The 20,338-nt window shown below is 46.2% G+C and overlaps 1 protein-coding gene across 3 annotated transcripts in view; it reads left to right on the top strand.

Annotated features, from left to right (window-relative positions):
• Window positions 1–20,338, top strand: part of LOC126299127 (uncharacterized) — a 73,873-nt gene that overhangs the window by 4,174 nt on the left and 49,361 nt on the right. For all 3 annotated transcript variants that reach the window (XM_049990873.1, XM_049990872.1, XM_049990874.1), the window contains exon 2: window positions 1,271–1,391. In XM_049990873.1, coding sequence (XP_049846830.1) covers window positions 1,271–1,391 — 121 coding nt within the window. The remainder of the gene's footprint in view (window positions 1–1,270; window positions 1,392–20,338) is intronic.

Here is a 20,338-nt window from a genome sequence, read left to right as displayed (position 1 = left end):
CTTCTGTAGCGCTTTTACTAATTTTGCTTTGGCCGATTAGTCCACTTTCCAAATCCCTCTTATCTTGCATTCTGGTTTCGTTAATATGTGGCCCATTACGCTGCAATAGTCACTCATGCGCCGGTGGAAACGATGGCATCTTTGGACGGGGAGAGTATGTTAACCACACACCCTCCAGAGTGTGAGATTAAATATTGCGTCACAGGTTGTACGCACTCACGGGGGGATTTCCCAACCATATTCTCCACACAGTGCGCGTATTTCATTCACAGGCTTATAACGACACAGGCTGTAAATGTGTAGTAAATATTTGAAAAGCAAATAGCCACTATTTATAATTTATTCGTGTTTACACATAACACAAGAATTTACCTCCTATTGTGATTAGTTTTAACTTATAAGCTATGTTTCATGTGCGTGTTGCTCAGTAGTACTGATAACCATCCTTTAGCCACTCCACTTGGACTCACTCCTAGAAAATAATTGCCGATGCAGGTAGCTCAAAAATAATTGTTTAAACAATTTTGGATACATCTCGTAAGTTTACGATCCTTACCGTCTAAGATTAGAAGAGCAGATAAAAGAATCCAATAAGAGTAGCGGATTTCGTCACTGGTTCGTCTAAAAAAACGAGAGAACAGTAAAAGTGCCCATCCAATTCTAGTGGCAGGAAGTGAGATGATATGAGTGATGGAAAGGTTAAGCATTAAAATTCCAAGAACGCACTATCCAATAAGTCGGGCAACATATTCTCTCGAATATTCACGCCACGGAACGATCACGGCAGCAAAATCATGAAAATCCGAAATGGTACGAGATGCCATAATTTCCATGCATCATGCGTGAAGGGAACAAGAAAGAAATGGTGGCTGACGAATTTCTTCCGACACTCTGTAAGATGACTTGGCGGAAAGGATCTGCCGTTTCAAAGGAAACCAGTCAGCTGTCGGAGCCAACCCCACAAGGAAACTTCTGGAAGAGCTGTCTCGCAAACTTAAGACTGCAGCTTCAAAAGGGTGTTAAACTTTCATAGTGTATGGCAGACACCTGTGTTAAGATTACATGAAAACAATCGTAAGATAAACCACAATCTGAAAAGTAACGAGAAACGGGCATAGGCTGGCGAAGATCTAGGGCATCCCCAAAGAATGGAGCTTAAAGAAAACACGAAAAAATTCCTTTTGCTACTTGGTATTAAACTGTAAACACAGTTTTACGGTAGTGATTGAACAAAAAAACTTTACATGTAACTAAGAGGTATTTGTTTCAGGTATGTTCTGCTCTGGTGTTCGTAGAGGCGTTTGAGAAGATACTCAGTAAATCTAAGACTACGTGGTCTCCACTCAGGATATTTGGACCGCCTGTGTGGCTACCGGTTACAACTGACAAAGGTACGTACTTTCAAAAGTATCTTGCCATTTGATTCCGTAAGACTTCGGGTGAACAGAAATTCAAAAAAGCAAAGCAAAAACTTCGCGATCGGGCCCAAAGGCCTACTGCCGTGTCCTCACTCGAATGACATTTAAATGCTTTATGCAGTGCAATGGAGTTGGCACATATCTGCCAACCGTTGTCAGCTTTTCAGATGCTAGACCCGCTCTTTCTCGTTAAAGTAACTGCTCATGTGGCCTTACTAGGTTAAGTAAACACCATTTCAGTACTCCCATCAAGGAAAATTATTGCAAATTCCGGGAATTGCACCTAGGTTCTCCTCACGGCTGTTCACTCAGCTTCGAATGTTTACCTCCAGGTAATTAGCGTTGACTATAGTCGCTAAGGAACAATTTTTTTTGTAGCCTTTCGGTTGATAAACAGTAAGATTTTTAAAACCTTTTTTAGGGTGAGAAATATTGTTCGTGTCGATGACTTCTTAAAATGTTCATCGAAGGTGGACGTTTGATAGTGTTCTTCCTACCTACCCGTCAGTACTGACACGGAGATTTAACACAACAGCTGGTGACCTCTTTCGTCCAAACTTCACAAGGCCTGTAAAATGCTATTCGGTTTCACCACAGTAAGCTGAAGCTTTGAGGTGCGCTTAGTCGGATTGGTCGGCAGAGCACTAGCCTGTACCGGTTCGACACAATTTTAACTGGGGCACAAATAACACGTAGGCACGTTGGATTTAAACATTAGAAGCGTATCACCTAAGAGTTATGAGGTGGTTTTGTCTCGAGTTGTATGTCCATATTCTTGTCAGTGCTTAACAAATCACAATCTTAACGTGGTTTTTTTCTGTTTTGCTTGCACCGAAATAGCAGTTTTGCAGTATGATCGAAAAGTACCTCTGGTGCATGATACCGAGTGAATGATTCATTGTATCAGAGGCGTTAATTGGTTTTACATTTGTGATTTGAAGACTTAAGTGAACAAGGAAGTAATTACTATTCGAAAGAAGGCGGGTGCTGACAGGTGTGAAAGACATCGAAGCATATGCTTAGTAAGTCATGCTTGCGAAATAGACGAATTACTTACTGAAGAATGGAAAATTGGTATAAGCCGACCCAGGGGAAGATCAGTATGGGTTCCGAAGAAATATAAGAACACAAAAGGCAGTACTGACCCTAAGACTTATTTTAGAAGGTAGACGAAGAAAGGCAAATATACTTTTATAGCTGTTGTAGATATCGAGAAAGCTTTTGACATTTTTGACTGGAATACATTGTTTGAAACTCTGAAGATATCAGGGGTAAAACACAAAGAGCGAAAGATTATATAGAACTTGTACAGAAATCAGACTGCAGTTGTGAGGCACCATGAAAGGAACGCAGTAGTTAAGAAGGTAACGAGGCAACGAGGCAGGGTTGTAGATTCTTCCCGGTGTTATTCAGTGCACTGAACAAACAATCAAGGAAGCCAAGGAGAAGTTCGGAAAGGGACTTTAAGTTCAGGAGAGACGAAGAGGCTTGCTCGGGCTATAGTAGTGTGGAGACCTGCATGAAACCAGTCTTGAACACACTTTAGACAGGCCATTAATAGCAGCACCTCTGAGGTGTCGAGTCTGTCAGCCCATCAATCCATCCATCAATATGTGGCCATAATGCCAACTCATGTGAACTGGGTTTGTGCAGTTGGAAGACACTGGGCGTACCGCAGAGGAAAGAGTGTAAGAAACCAATACGTTCAGTGTGGCATGGTTATTTTATTCTTATTCGACAGAACCTCTATAGTACTAAGTTACAAAATCTGGTATCGGGCTGCTCGGAAGCGGACTGTCCGTCCGAGCAAATGGACCCCCATGGACGATAGAGGACGGTGTCGCCGCAGGGCTGCTCTGGCCTTGTGAGCGCGTCATCGTCTCGCCGCGTGAATACACCGGCCATTAGTGTCCTTTGTGGTCGTCAAAAATGCCACCGCACCTCGACCGCTCGGTAAGCCGTATACTTAGTCACATAGGATTCGTTACTCTCTCCACCGTACTACTGACTAATCATGGACGACTTCGTTTTGGTATTGGTCTTCCTCTTTGATCTCGATTTGGGTTGTGGCTCGTACTTGACCCGTTGACAGCGTTGTCAGAAGTGCTTTGCACTTCATTGTTGCGTAGGCTGCTACTGACTTGCTCTTGTTGTCTGGTACTTGTCGAGCACTTGATTCGTGGTTGGGTGTGGTTGGGTGTAAGTTAGATTAAGTAGTGTGTAAGCCTAGGGACTGATGACCTCAGCAGTTTGGTCCCATAGAAACTTACCACATATTTCCAAAAAAAATTCTGTGCATTCTTATAGCTGCTTGGGTGATTGGTCCCTCAAACAAGGGAGATTATCATGGAATTCAAAGAAATCCACAACCGCGTCACGCTCTGTAATGAAGACGCTGTTACTGTCGCTCACAATGTTCACACTAGGAAGCTCAAGCACAACGAACTGTCTGAATCGATAGCGCTACCGGTGGTCTGATTTGGTCGGTCGGCCGGTCCTAAAATAATAAGTGTTACACAAGACAAGCCTAGACACGACCTGAAACTGCGTTTGGTACAACCAAATCTGACCATATCGGTCGTTTGTAGCGCCCTTGGCCGGTTAAACTCATCAACGGCAACAGAAAGACTTTTAATTTCACTGGGAAATTGGAGAGACTACCTTGTTCAGGACAACTGGTCACTGTCGTATTCCCTAAAACGCCGTGTAGAAAGCAAAACGCTCCAGTAGCTCGGTACTATTGCGCCTATAGCACCACGCATGATTTGCATGAGTTTGGATCTTCGAACACGGCAAGCTTTTTTCAAATGCAAAAAACTGAGAATAGTAACGAATTCAGAGTGAATGGCTGTAACTAATTTATTGCTCAGCAAATTACACGAGTGTTTGTAGCTGTCCCACTTCGTTCGGCTTGATTGAATCGTGATTCCATGCACGTACTAGATCGATAAGGCATAAATTGGGAGGGATTTTAGCAAAAATATGTCAAAGCGTACCACTTAACATAAAAATTGTAATTTATCACACTGCCTTAGCAAAGATTTGGAGCAATCGTAAGAATAGATCAAAAAAGATGGGTAAGCCTGAGCTCAGACTGATGACAGTATTTCACTGAAATATTATAAAACAATACGGTCTCCTGTACTAAAGCAGACAATTGACGTTTCAATTAGTAAATCCTTTATAAACTCACGTTCATAAAAAACAGAACACCCTGAACGACTATATAAGACGTATGAAGCGCAAATTGCGTCCCGTGGCTGCATTCACCTGGTTCTAAAGTTCATCTGTGGTAGTCGGCACTGGTTCACAGCGGTGCATCGGTAATTCAACCATATTACACACATTTTGGATTGGCGACAAGTCTGGTGGTATGGCGGGCCAGGTCAAAAGGCTAACATCCGGTGACACAAAGAAGACACGTGCTCGTGCTGCAATATGTGGTCGTGCATTGGATTGCTGTAAGTTAGGGTTCGGGCTGTTGTCCAGAAAGGGTGTGGCTACAGGTTGCAGGATGTCATTGACGTAGTTCACACTGGTCGGTGCCCTGGAGACGCGCCAACTGTGATTTGTGATTGTACCCAATACAACTCCACACAGTACAGCCTCGAGATGCCGCTGTGTGTCTCGTGCGAATTCAGTCGGTGATGCAGTGCCCCGTCTGTGACAAACCAAAATGCGGTTATCACTTTCAGAGAGAACCTGGATTTGTCTGATAACAACCCTCTCCAGTGACGTCGTACCATACACCATTCCATTACAATGTAGCATGTCTCTGCACATTTCTCAAAGGTAGGTGAATAAATGGACAATGCCTACCGAACCATTACCACAATAAACAGCGATGGACTGTCGCCACTGATAGTGTAAGATGTGTTACTGTTCCATTGTTGTACCAGAGCCGAGGAGGATGGAGATGCATTCTGCAGTGTAATTCGGATGAGGTTGCATAAACGATTGGTCCTCCACTCAGGGGGTCCACAACTTTTGTGGATATGTGCATGGCGAGCACGGGGCCCCGAGTCATTGCAGCCTTCTTTCTCCCTGGGGCTGCATTTCCTTTCCCTTCCCCTCCTTTCCCCTCCTTGCTCCTTTCCCCTCGCCCTCTCCTCTCCCTCTCTTGGAGTCCTTGCTTATGTTCCCCCCCCCCCCCCCCCTCTATCCTCCTGGCTCTGTTGGTTTTACAATTCGGCTTTGTTGCATAATCATCTCCTCCTTTTGGCATTCCTTGGTCCCCCTCTGGGGTTTGACCTCAATTACAAAATTTCTCTTCCGTAGTGTGAGCCATTTGGGGAAGAGCACCTTACCTAGTGTCTCCGGTGTGCGCCTTTCTAGTACATTCCACCTTTTCTTTCATGTCATTGTCTGATACTAAGGTGCATAGCCAGCATGGTAGCCAGCCCGTGTGGTGGTCGCCATGTGCCCTTTTGGTTGAGCCCCCTGAACACACAGGGATCACACTTCTGATACCTTAGCTGTGACCACCTCATGCATGCCTTGGAGTGGTTGCTCGTCATCCTGGAGCATCGGAACTCCTGGCAATGGCCGCCGTGCCAGAAGGCCCTTGCTGTGGCTGGGTGGCGCCCGTGAGGAGAGACCCTGATTGGAGTGGGTGGTATCAGGGCAGACGCTATGTAAATGAAACGCATACAGGTCCAGAATTCTGGCCGTTCTTCTGCGGCTGTCTCTATGTGTGGAACTGATTCCTGAAGTGCTGCTTCCCTTGCCCCCTTCGGACTTCCCTTCCATGACTACCCCCTGGGAAGAGGGTCAGGCCCATCAGCTAAGGGCGAAACCTTTCCCCCATTATCTAGTTCGCACCAGGACTGATGAGATACCTTCACCAATACCAAACCTTTATTCCTTGTGGAACACGTTGAAGACAAGTTTGGCGAAGTGGACTCCCTGAGCAAGATGCGGTTGGGTTCATTGCTGATAAAAACTGCTTCAGCTGCCCAATCTGCGGCACTTAATGCCTGTACCCATCTTTGCACAATTGCTGTGTCCATTACCCCCCTCCCCCCACCAGCCTCTAAATATGGTACAAGGTGTGATTATTCACATGGACCTCATCCTTCAAACTGTTGAACTTGGGGACAATCTCGGACGGCGGGGTGTTCACTTTGTTCGGCGTGTTCAGAAGAATCCTAAAGACATCGTATTGATACTGGTGCCTTTATCCTGGCCTTTGAAGGGATACCCTCCCTGAGAAAGTTAAGATTGTGTTATCGATGTGATGTGAAGCCATACATCCCACCTCCTATGAAGTGTTTTAAGTGCTTGCGTTTTGGACATGTCTTCCCGTTGTTCACAGGCCCCTCTCTGTGTTGACTGTGGACGTCCACTCCATGAGGGGAGTCCCTGTGTTCCCCCTCCTATGTGTGTAAATTGTCATGGTAGTCATTCTTCACATTCACCAGGTTGCCCAGTATATAAGAAGGAAAAGAAGATACAGGAGTAAAAGTCCCATGGTCGTTTAACCTACAGAGGCCCGTAAGAAATATACACAGACTCCACCCTGTGTCCATGACATGTAGTTACGCCTTGGTTACATCTTCACCCCTTCCTCCCCCTTCCTTACCCCCATCCTGGACCCCTCTCCTACCCCTCTCACCTGCAGCTCCCACACCTTCTCCTCTGGGCGCTTCTCCCCCTCCCCAGCCGGAGAAGTGTCCCACTCCTTTGGCGTCTGCCGGTCAAGGGCGACTCCCCCGGGATGCACCTTCCCGGCACAAGGTCTGCTGCCACGCGACGACCGCGAGAGTTGCGGTCTGGCGGCCCCCCAGGTCGCCCGGTCTCTTTCTGTTCCTGATCTTGCTGCAGCTGGCTCCTTTATGCCACACAGCTCTCCTCGATCTGAGCCTGAAAAGAAGAAGCAACATAAGTCCCGGGACAAAGAGCCTCTGGTGTCACCAGAGGTCCCTTCCCGGACTTCACAACCGGATACTGACCTGTCGTTCATGGATGTCGCCCTCCTCGTTGTCGGTGATGGGTGGGGACCCGGTGGTATAACTGGATTTAGCGTGTTCAGCCCCCATTCAACCCATCGTTCTGTGGTTCTCGAATGGAATTGTAATGTATACTATCGTCACCTTCTGGAAATGAAATCCCTTCTTTCTTCCTACTGTGCAGCTTGTGTGGTTCTCCAGGAATCTCATTTTACTGATGCTCACTCACTGACCCTCCGTGGGTTCCGTGTTTTCTGTCGAAATTGGGTCGGACACCTGTGGGCTTCTGGTGGCGTTCGTACATTGGTCTGTACAGACATTGCTAGCATGTGGATTCCTCTTCAAACTAAACTGGAAGCGATTGCTGTTAGGGTCCACTTAGACTCTGCAGTCACAGTTTGCAATCTTAATCTCACTCCTGACAGGACCCTTACACCTGCTGCTTTAACTGCCCTTCTTCAGCAGCTTTGTCCTCCCTTCCTCCTCCTTGGGGATTTTAATGTTCATCATCCCTTGTGGGGCAGTGCCTTTCCATCTAGACGAGGTCTTCTTACAGACCAATTTATTGCAGACCACGACCTGTGAATTCTTAATGATGGCTCCCCTACTCGTTTCAGTTCCGGTCATGGTACCTCTTCTGCCATTGATCTTACTCTTTATTCACCCTCTCTCCTCCCTTCATTACGCTGGTCGCCACACGACGACCTTTGTGATAGCGACCATTTCCCATTGATTATCTCGCTCCCTTCCCGCTCCCCGATGGACAGGTTACCTCGTTTGTCTTTCCAACGTGCCGATTAGCCTCTATACACAGCACAGGTCGTGTTTTCTCCCTCTTAGTCAGGTTGTATTGATGACGTCCTACGTGACATGTCTGACGCGATTGTTCGCGCTGCTAGCCTTGCTGTCCCGCGTTCATCTGGGCCACTTCGTCGCCGGCAAGTCCCGTGGTGGAGTACGGCCATTGCCATTGTCATCCGTGATCGCTGTTAAGCTTTGCAACACCTTAAGAGGCACCCATGCGTAGCCAGTCTTACTACCTTTAAACGCCTGTTATTTAATCAAAAAGAACAATCGGATATGTTGGGACCGATTCGTTCCTTCCTTTGGTTCTACTGTCCCTCTGTCACGGGCATGGGCTACATTTCGCTCTCTCCAAGGTTGCCATCGACAGTCCACCCTCCCAGGCCTTCACCTCCCAGATGGCCTTTGTACGGACCCATTAGTTCTTGCAGAACATCTTGCGACCCATTTTGCAGTGGCATCAGCCTCCTATCCAGCTGCTTTCCTTCACCAAAAACAGTGGGCTGAAGCTTCCACCTTAAGTTTCATCCCTTGTGAATCAGAATCTTACAACGAACCTTTTACTGAATGGGAATTCCTTTCTGCTCTATCTTCTCATGATACGGCCCCTGGCCCAGGTTCCATTCATAACCAACTGCTTCAACATCTCAGTGCTCCACAACGGCAACATCTTCTTCGCGTGTTTAACTGTACCTGGCTCCAGGGTGACTTCCCTTCTCAGTGGAGGGATAGCATCGTGGTTCCTGTCCTTAAGCCTGGTAAGAACCCCCTATCTGTCAACAGCTATCGGCCAATTAGTTTGACCAATGTTGTTTGTAAGTTCCTTGAACAGATGGTAGCCTGTCGGCTCAGTTGGGTACTCGAATCTTGGGATCTATTGTCCCCTTACCAGTGTGGCTTTAGAGAGGGACGGTCTTCAATCGATCATTTACTTCAGTTGGAATCTGCAGTTCGGCAGGCTTTTTCCCAGAGCCGCCATTTGGTTGCAGTGTTTTTTGACCTTTGTAAGGCCTATTACACGGCCTGGCTCCATCACATGTTACTTACCCTTCATCAGTGGAGTCTTCGGGGCCCACTCCCGATTTTTACCCGCCAGTTCCTGTTCCATCGGTCATTCACAGTTCGAGTTGGTACTGTTTTTGGTTCTCCACGGACCCACGAGAAAGGAATCACACAGGGTTCTGTCTTGAGTGTCCTTTTCCTCATTGCTATCGATGGACTAGTGGCCTCTGTCTGTCCCTTGGTCGCCCTTGCCCTGTATGTGGATGATTTCTGCATTTGGGTTAGTTCCTCCTAATTGGCATCTGTAGAACTGCAGCTCCAGGGAGCTATACGGCGTGCCTCTGCATGGACCCTCTCACATGGGTTTAAATTCTCTCCTTCAAAATCGTGGGTGGTCCAGTTCTGTCGCCGTACTACGATCCACCCTGATCCAGAGTATCTTGCTGCACAGCGATTTCCTGTGGTCCCACAGTTTCGTTTCCTGGGTCTTCTTTTCGACAACAAGCTCACTTGGCTGCCCCAAATCAGACATCCTGAAGGTACGATGTTTCCGTAAACTCAATGTCCTTCGCTTCCTTGCCCACTCCTCTTGGGGTGCGGATCGTTCCCTCCTTCTCCGTCTTTATCATGCTCTAGTTCTGTATCGCTTGGACTATGGTTGTCAAGTTTATGGTTCAGCTGCTCTTTCCACACTGCATGTGCTGGATCCAGTCCACCATCGTGGTATCTGTTTGGCCACCAGTGCCTTCCCTACTAGCCCTGTTGATAGTCTCCTGGTTGAAGCTGGGATACCCTCCCCCTTTCTGTTCGGCGGTACCAGCTTCTGGTGTCTTATGCACTCGCTATCCGTTCCTCTCCTACTCATCCTTCCTATTCTATCCTGTTCCCAGACCATGGACGTCGCCCACCCGACTCCCGCCCACGAGCGGGTTTACCTGTTGGGCTCCGCCTTGGGTCTCTTTGCCGTGAGTTTCAGCTTCCTTCTTTGTCCTGTCTTCCTCGCTCCCTCCCCTCCCTCCCCTCCACCCCCCGCCTTTGGTTGGTTTCTCGGTCTCGAATTCGGATGGATCTCCGCCGAGGTCCGAAAGATTCTTCCCCCCGGTGGTGGTTTGTTCCTTTTTCCGCCAAATTTTATGGGAGTTTCGGGATGCTGTTGTTTTTTACAATGATGGCTCTAAATCTGCTGATCATGTTGGATATGCCTTCACGTCCTCTGTTGGAACGGAAAATCATGTGCTGCCACCTACATGTGGGGTGTTTACTGCGGAATTGATGGCAATTTCCCAGGCCCTTAACTTTATTAAACAGTCCCAACACAACCGCGTTTTGTTATGTACGGACTCGGAGTGGCCTTCTTGCCATTGACCAGTGCTTTTAGCGCCATCCCTTGGTCTCTGCCATCCATGACCATCTCGCTGATATTCACCGTGCTGCTTGTTCCATTGACTTCCTTTGGGTCCCTGGCCATATGGGTATCCCGGGTAATGAGCTCGCTGATCGTTTGGCTGGGGGAGCAGTCACTTACCCCCATTTTCTGTAACCCCTCCTGCAGCGGATTTATGGCTTCACATCAAATCCCACTTCGCACAGTCATGGGCCAATTCTTGGGAGGCTACTCCCCTGTCTCTTAAAGTTCGTGCAATTAAGATGACAGCAGGCACATGGCGTTCTTCCTTTCGCCTCTCCCGAAAGGACTCTACCACACTGTGTCGTCTCCGCATTGGCTATACCAGGCTGACCCATGGTTTTCTTTTGTGATGAGCCACCCCTACTTTGTGGTTATGGAGCCTTCCAGCCAGTAGCCCACATTTTGGTTGAATGCCACCTTATTTTGGCTCTGCATGCTAAGTACAGACTTTACTTTTGATGTTGGCTGACGATTCCCGGATGGTCTCTCTGGTGCTCGGTTTCCTCTGGGAAAGTGGCGTTATTCTCAGTTTTAAGGTTTTTAATCTTTCTCTTGTGTTGGGACAGGGCGGTGATTGTTTGGGTGTCTCCCACTGTAAGCCGTGTTTGGAGATTCCCGATTCACCTCACTGACCGAGATCCTCTTTTCTTCACCTTTTACTCGGTTTTTACCTTTTTTAAGGATTGGTTAGTCTCTTTTTCCCATACGTATTTCTACATTCTACGGGTTGCACCTTTTAAGTCACAGGTGGTCTTGCCTATGCTGCTTCAGCATAGCGTTGGGTCCATTCTCTTGCCGACTTCTCATTTTGTTTTTTACCATTGACAATATGACTGCCCCTTTACATTTTTACCTTTTCCCTTTTATTTTTCTGACTTTCCTGAGATGTTCCATTAGCGAAATGGACCATATTTGAAACAAGAGACTGATGACCTTGCTGTTTGGTCCCTTAAACCTCAGACAACCAACCAACAACCAACGATTGGTCCTACACAACTAGCAATATCTTAGATTGAGGCCCCCTACGGGTCTAGGGGCTAGAATAGGCCTGAGGTATCCCTGCCTGTCGTAAGAGGCGACTAAAAGGAGTCTCGCTTTTCGACGCTATAAATTCAGGTATCATTTTATGGTTTCGCGGCCACTTTCCAAATTCTACAGATATGCGGGCCGTATGGGGAAGGATGCCTTACGTGGTGCTTCAATTAGCCATAGTGCCCTTAGATTCGATCTCCTGAACCTCTTGTAATGGCTTTGCCTCTCTACCTGCAATTCAACTGTTTGGGCGAGGACACTTTTTGAGGTATGTCATCTTCTTCCGTTGTCTCCTGTCCTCTTTCGCCCCCATTACTATTGGATTTCTCTGCACACAATATCCAGTCCGTTGTGGTGCGGCCGTCATGTACCTATTTGCTGGTAGCCCCCTGACAACACGAGGATCACACTGCTGATGGCTAAGCTGTAAATTCCCCATGTATGCCAAGGAGTAGATGCCTGTCTTCCTGGGCATCAGGACTCCAAACAATGACCATCATGCCAGGTGGTCTTTGCTGCGGCTCGGTGGCGCCCATAGTGAGAGCCCATGGTTGGAGTGGGTGGCATCAGGGCAGATGACCTGCAAACACGCGGATTAAGTCATTCTCTTGCTGATGACCATATGGCTCCAGCAGCCTCTAAGAAGGGTAAGATCGAATAAAATGCCGACAGGTATGACCCTAAGTAGTTTCCCTCCCTCACTACATCATGAGGGAAGTAAGGCTACAGAAAGAAGAGCCATATTCGCCTCAGTGTTTAGTCTTTAGCACAATGGATGGGGACTCCTTTCTACCTATGAAGCCTGTTTTTTGTTGAACATCTTCAGGTAAGTTTGGGGAAGTGACAATACTGTCAAAGATAAGTGGTAGTCTTGATCCAGACTGCATGCCCAGCCCAATCCTCGCAATTACTCACTTGTGACCAGCTGGATGGTACTCCTGTTTCCGCCACTCCCCATAAAAGCCTCAACATGGTGAAGGGGATTATTTTCCATCACGACTTCCTCTTGCAATCTGACGACGACCTCTGCGCCAATCTAGAATGGCAGGGTGTTCATTTCATATGGCACGTTTTCACGGAACCCAAGGACAACAGGTTTGCTACCAGTGCCTTCATCTTGGCCTTTAAGGGTGATTCATTGCCTGAAAAGGTCAAGGTGATGGTTTACTGCTGTGACGTTAAACCATCCGTCCCTCCCCCTATGAGATGATTAAGTGCTGTAAATTTGGACACAAGTCTTCCCACTGCACTTCCAACGCCACATGTCGAGACTATGGACGTCCACTGCATCCAGATACTCCCTGTGAGCCTCTTCCTACTTGCATCAACTGAAGAACAGCACTCTCCCTGCTCGCCAGACTGCTCATTACTCCAACAGGAGCAGAAACATACGAAGAGGCTGAACGTAAATTTGAACGATTACACCACGTTGGGTTGATGTCCACATGCACTGCAGCTACATAACCATTGCTATCACAAGTACCTGTCGTACCACACTTAGTGCCACACACAGTGGGCCCTCCGGGCTTACAGGATACATCTGGCCCCTGGGTGGTAGGGGGAAAATATCCTTCCTTTGATCCCATAGTACCAACTTCAGGAGCAAGACGTCCCCCCCTCCCTCAAACGCAGGGATCATCAGTCCCCTCCCCTCAGCTGGAGAAGCCACAGTCTCCTCTGGCTCCTCTTGCGTGGAAGGAGTGCCTTGGGACCCTCTCCCCCAAGGTCTCCCCTAATGCCACAGTGGACACTCGCCAATGGCTAAAGGAGCCAAAAGCTGCTGGACAAAGAGCTTCACGGTCTTCCTCTGTGCCTGAAGCTACTTTGGATAAGTCCTCCCAGCAAGCCCCTAAATAGAAGCGAGAAGACAAGCAAACAAAGAAGTTTGCTAAGATAAAGGACTCACCAATGGTCCCAACGCCGCCACTCCCTACCAATTCTGCACCTGTAGTTGAGATGGAGATCTCAGCATGCCCTGAGGACCTGGGTCTCACTAATGCCTCATCCACAATAGGAATGTATACAAATACTCACTCGGTGGTAGCATGTGACCCTGAGGCATAACGTGTGCCCCCTTGCATGCCCCACGCCTTCCCAGCCTCACGATAACGTCATCCTGCAGTGGAATTGCTACGGGTTTTTCCACCACCTGGCTGAGGTACAGCAACAGTTAAGCTTTACACCGACTTTATACATTCCCATCCAGAAACATGGTTACCAGCAATTCAGACCCCAGCCCTTTGTGGCTATAGGGGATATTAAAAGAACTGTAGCAACTATAATAGTGTGTCAGGTGGAGTTCGTGTCTATGTCCTGAACTCCATATGCAGTGAACTTGTGCCCCTTCAAACCCCTCTACCCCGCAGGTGCTCAGCATTCATTTGCTCAGCATCAGCTTGGCGACCCCAGTGTTCCTGAGCTAGACTGGTAAGCACCACCGGTCTGCTGTCACTGTAAGCTCTGGTCACACCACAGCGACCACCGTGTGGCACAGCAGTGGAATGTTGTATCTTTCGGAGAACGGGGGTCTTGGCTTCACTGCCTGGACTAAGAGGAAGGTACACAACTCTATAATAATAATAAAATAATATAATAATAATAATAATAATAATAATAATAATAAGAATAAGAATAAGAATAAGAATAAGAATAAGAATAAGAATAAGAATAAGAATAAGAATAAGAATAAGAATAAGAATAAGAATAAGAATAAGAATAAGAATAAGAATAAGAATAAGAATAAGAATAAGAATAAGAATAAGAATAAGAATAAGAATAAGAATAAGAATAAGAATAAGAATAAGAATAAGAATAAGAATAAGAATAATAATAATAATAGTGTCAACCTCAAGGTGTGCTACGTGCTGAGGAGTTGAATGGCTGAGGTAAAACAGTCTTCACCAAGCAACCTCTGGGCACCTACTGCCCTGCAGTTGTGCAAGGCTTGCTCAGGCATGAAACGCTCTGCCTGGATCGTTTGTTTCCCCAGTGTCTCGTGGATCCCTGTGGGACTGTCTCATGAAACTACTTCTCCTGACTGAACAGATGTACAATCAGGCAGTACCTACAGCCATTCCTCAAAGAGAAGCAGCCTAAGAGTAACAGACAATAGTGTGCCATAACACTTTCATTGTAATCAAGTGAAACGGGGGAAGCTTTGAGAAGGTATCCCATTTCTACATTCACAAGGCCCTGGAAGGTATTGCTGGTCCTTAAAAGTGTCAAACAACTTCGTAATGGAACACCTCTAGTTGAAACTGCCAATTCCAACCAAATATCTAAGCTTGTGGGATATAAGGCCTTAGGTGACTACCCAGTATAGGCTGAGTTGCATAACACCCTTTACTATAGTAAGGGTGTGGTTACCTGCTCCCATATATTGGAGGTGGACGCGGCGGAGTTAGGTGAAGAATGGAAGAATATGGGCGTTATGGCGGTGCAGAAGTATGAGAAGAGTCAATGGCAAACTGGAAAAATCGGCAACATTTATTCTAACTTGTAGTACCCCAGAATTACTGGAACATATCCTTGCAGGCTATATCTATCTGCCTTAAGGTTCGCCCATTTGTTCCTAATCCCATGCGATGCTATAAATGTCAAAGATTTGGCCATACCACTATTGGATGTAACGGGAAGGCTATGTGTGGCAATTGTAGAGGCTCAGCTCAAGAATCAGGGATTTCTTGTACACTTCCTCCGAAATGTGTAAACTGCTCTGGGATCACCCAATGTGGAGCAGAAAGTGTGGTGGTCACAACGATGAAAGAAGAATTCAAGAGATGAAATTAGACTCACACATCCTATGGTGAAGCTAAAAAGGCTTTCAAAACCATGCAACCACCCGTTTTGCTACTTTTGCATCAGTCCTTTACGCACCAATAGCTAAGTGTGATGCCTCCACATAAACTCAGACCACAGATTCCAGTACAGACATTCACCTGCTGATGTACCTGTTTGGGGAAACACTGCACTTGCAACTGATGTCGTTCGGAAGCTGTCAGCGGTAGGTTTACCACCTAAGCCACGCCGGCCGCTGGTGGCCGAGCGGTTCTGGCGCTGCAGTCTGGAACCGCGCGAACGCTACGGTCGCAGATTCGAATCCTGCCTCGGGCATGGATGTGTGTGTTGTCCTTAGGTTAGTTAGGTTTAAGTAGTTCTAAGTTCTAGGGGACTTATGACCTCAGCAGTTGAGTCCCATAGTGCTCAGAGCCATTTGAACCATTTGAACCTAAGCCACATATCACTCCCCAACATCAGAAGCCAACCAAGCCACCCCCACAACCCAGGCAGCTGCCGCCTACTGTCAGTAAAGAACAACGTCCTTCGAAAAGTAGTCCTAAGTCCAAGAAAGCGGTAGGTAAACTTTCAGATCGACGAGCACCCTCACATCCTGATGGAGACTATGCTCTTGAGGATATGGACTTCCAATAGGAGGAACCAGAGAGCACTGAACTGCCTAACATTCCCCCTGACCTCCCCAGTAAATCATTGCCTTTCAGGGAGAAAGAAAAGAACCACCACCGCTGACAAATTGCTTCCATGGGGACTTCTGTGTTGCAGTGGAATCTCAAGGGATATCGCTAACATTTGGAAGAATTGCAGCTGCTGGTCCCGAATGAACCTTTCTGCAGCTGCTCACAAGAAATTCATCTTAGTCACACGCCTGCATTACGTGGATACCATGGATACCACATACAGGAAGGAGGATACTACTGGAGAGTTTGCTAAAGGTGGAGTGGCTGTTTTCCCTGATGACAGATGCCACTACTCTCCTGTTCCTCTTACCACCATCATGCAGGCAGTTGCTGTGAAAGTTATCACACCCTTTACTATCACAGTGTGTTCTTTTTACATGCCACCTAATGACGCTTTGGCGGCAGGCGCACTGGCAGACCTCTTCCAGTCATTCCCTCGCCCATTCCTCGTTGTGGGAAAGGGGGGGGGGGGGATTTCAGTGCCCACAATAAGCTGTGGGCCTTGCTCCAGAGGTCATGATTGAGACACTCGTCCATTCTGAGAAAATCTTCCTTCTGAAGATGGGTCAGATGACTAACGTTGCCGCACCTACAGGGTCTATTTTAGCTATTGATCTTTGTTTTTGTTTCCCAGCCATTGCAGACTCAGTTCAGTGGGAAGTGGCTCCTGATCTACATTCTAGTGACCACTTCCCAGTGTTGGTCCGTCTGCTGACTAGGACAGTGGCCAACAGAAGACCGTGCAGGTGAATGATACAAAGGGCAAATAGGTTACAGTACAGTCGAGAGGCCATTTTTGAACAAAAGGACTGTGCACAGGCGGCGGTGGCCCATATCACTCATGAAATCAAAAGGTCTGCCACAGAGGCCATCCTCAAGTCTAGCAACCACCTCAGACGGCGGCCTGTACCCCGATTGGCAATCTGGGCCAGAAGAACAGCTCTGCAGAACTTAAAGCAGTGTCCAACTACAGACAATCTTCATGCCATCAGGCCTGCGAGAGCACATGAAAGGCGAGTGATCAAAGAATAGAAGAGGGCTTCCTGGAAGGAATTCACGATTTCCATTAATCACACCATTTCAGCTGCATACGTTTGGGAATCAGGCAAGGGTATTACACATCCCCTTACGGCCTTGTCAAATAATGGGGTCTTGGTGGTCATGCCAGAATCCATGGCTCACGGTTCAGCTGAAAATTTTACTGTTATTGAGTCATCCAGACAAGCTCCTGTTGTTCAGGTATTCTGTCGGACTGCAGAGATGAGGAAGCTCAATTTCTTCTCACGCAATGAGGAAGGCTACAACCTCCCATTCTCCATGTGGAACTGGAATCAGCTTTGTTGGCACCGAGACACTGTTCCAGGATCTGATGACGTCCATTGTGCCATGCTTCATCTGTGCCCTGAAGCAAAAAGACAGCTTGTCTCCTGTTTCAATCATATCTAGTTTGATGGACTGTATCCCACGACTTGGAAGGAGGAAATATAAATTTCATTTTGGAAACCACGCAAGGACTGTAGCGCCCCTAACATTTGTCGAAGTGGTGCCCTTATTAGTTGTATGGGTAAGACACTCCAATGCATGTTCAATCGTCGCCTTGTCTGGCTGCTAGAGTCACAGGGTCATCTGAGCTGCTCCCAGAGCAGTTTCAGGAACAACAGTTCCACTACTGAAAACTTAATTCTACTGGAGGTGGTTATGCAGGAGGTCTTGTTACCCTGAAACCATTTAGCTTGTGTGTTTTTGACCTCGAAAAAGCATATGACTTGACTTGGAGGTACATCATCATTTGCAAACTTCGTGAATGGAAACTACATGGGCCAGCCAGGGTGGCCGAGCGGTTCTAGGCGCTTGTCAGGAACTGCGCGAACGCTATGGTCGCAGGTTCGAATCGTGTCTCTCTCTCTCTCTCTCTCTCTCTCTCTCTCTCTCTCTCTCTCTCTCTCTCTCTCTCTCTCTCTCTCTCTCTCTTTCTCTCTGTGTGTGTGTGTGTGTGTGTGTGTGTGTGTGTGTGTGTGTGTAAGTAATTTATTTATGTTTGACTAGATGTACGCGACCATTGCCCCCCCTGGTGGTACCTCCTTCCAGGGGGGGGGGGGGGGGGAGGAGGGAGGAGGAACAAGAACATGATAATGAACAAAAAGATGTACAGTTTCTTTATGAAGTAATGAAAATTGAATAATTCCATTATATGTGTTTCCTTTTATCTGTGCTGCATGGGGGTAACTCGACAACAAGCCTGTCTCGTCTGACGCAAAGGATAGAGCTTAAATGAGAAGTCAGGTTAGAATGCGGGTTTATAATTTTGACTTAAAATGGATCTACTTTATAAGTTAAATTTTTATAAATGATTAATTTTATATTATCTATATAGCATGTGTGTAGAATGATGTTTGAATTTTAATTTAATGGGGGTAGTTTGGGGATAGGTGTATGTAAGAAAATGTAATTAACTTGTCCTTGTGATCATGCGCTTCTATAAGATTGAATTTGATGCCTTCATTAGAAGTGAAATATATCATTAGAAGATAAAGTAATATATGCGGTGTGAAAAGCTTGTGTACAGTTAATAAGAGTTCAATAAGAATAATATTTAGGTATGTCTGGGCACGTTTTTGAAAGACTGTTCATTAGTCCATTGCCTAATGTGGTTCAAGTGAGATCGGGATGGTGAAATTTACTTCTAGGCATGGTGTTACATGAGGTTGATTTGGTACGATTGTCTGTTTGACCACTGTGCAGGTGACTGGTGTGGGAGTGATTAAAGTTTACAGTTAATTCAATGTTTGAGTGTAGATGACTTAAGTGATAAGACTTAAATGGTTAAATGTAATATTTAGTATGTGATGGTTAGCTTTGGAGATTTGGTTGAGGTTTAAGAAGACTGAATAGGGTGGTGAGTTTGAGCTCCGACCTTGTCAGGTCTGGTCTAAATTGGATACTTCTTTGAAGGACAATATTTTTATTTAATTGAAAGAGAGAAAATAATTGTTCTGTCTTTGTACGTTATCTATAGATAAGGGAATTAGTTCTTTTAGTAAAAAAAAATTGTCTTACAAAGAAGAGATTGTTATGGAGGAGTGAATATATAAATTTGCTATATTTAATTCTAGTTAGAGGTCTATGGCACTAGGACTGTACATAAATAATTTGGGCTATGTTAGTATGTGCTTAATATCGAAGAGTACGACGGGAATTTTATAATATTAAAAATAGTTTTGGTCTTCTAATACGCGAGTCTGGAGACGTCTGTAAAAAGAAAAAAAAATGGCTCGGATCAGAAAGACTGATGCGTTTCTGTCATCTGGAAAGGGTCTTGAATTAGCTGAACTGTTCTGAGAGCGACTTGGGTCGACTGAAAGTGCTCTGATGTAAAATGGTCATTTTGTACCGTTTAGGAAAAGGAATTCTATCTTTACTACAAGGACAAGGTGAGCATCGGAATATTGTTATGATGGGTGTGTGTTTAAGTATATAATATTAAATGCCCTATCCTCAGTGAGAGGGGTGTATATGTAGGTAAAAGTATTTGCCTATTTAACTACTTGTATGCGTAATTTAGTACGTTCAATTGTTCATCGATTATGACTATCTGTGGAAAATAGAATTATTATATTCTATTGAGCTGGGTTGTGTGTGGGGGCGTAAATGGTTTTACAAAATTATTATAACAGGGTGGGTGGCCTATAAGTAGAGCAAGTTCTGTGAAAGCATGTGTTGAAGGAATGGGCGAGTGGATGACAAGACTCAACTATGACATCTTCTAAAATGTCGGATATTGTAAATTGAGGTCTTCTTTTTATCATATGTATGACTTTTGCTTGGAATTATGTTTGTCTATTTGTTCTAAATGCATATGCATCAATGCTTAGACAGGAAGAACACTTTTTTATTATTATTGAGTTTTCGCAGGAATGGATAGGCTTTTATCTATGCGAGTGTTTGATTTGTGAGCCGAAATGTCAGCGAAGCGTGAATAATGCCAGGTTCGCTGGCTGGCGGAGACACTATTTACATGTACAGTTGGAGATGCAGGGGAGGAAAGATCTGCGCTATTCAGGAATCCATTTGTACACTGTATGTCGTTAGACAATAGTTGGAAAGTAGGTATACAGAGAGCACACTTAAGCATGCTGGTCCTGGGGCTGAGTGGACGGCTATTCAGATGGACAGATATGTGGCTTTGACATGCCGCCGCTGGCGCTCGGCCGCTCGCTTTTTAAGGTGCAGTGGGATTAGTTTCAGCATTTA

The sequence above is a fragment of the Schistocerca gregaria genome, chromosome X (assembly GCF_023897955.1).
Source record: "Schistocerca gregaria isolate iqSchGreg1 chromosome X, iqSchGreg1.2, whole genome shotgun sequence".
Classification (NCBI taxonomy): Eukaryota; Metazoa; Arthropoda; class Insecta; order Orthoptera; family Acrididae; genus Schistocerca; species Schistocerca gregaria.
This window is presented reverse-complemented; position numbering and strand designations above follow the sequence as displayed.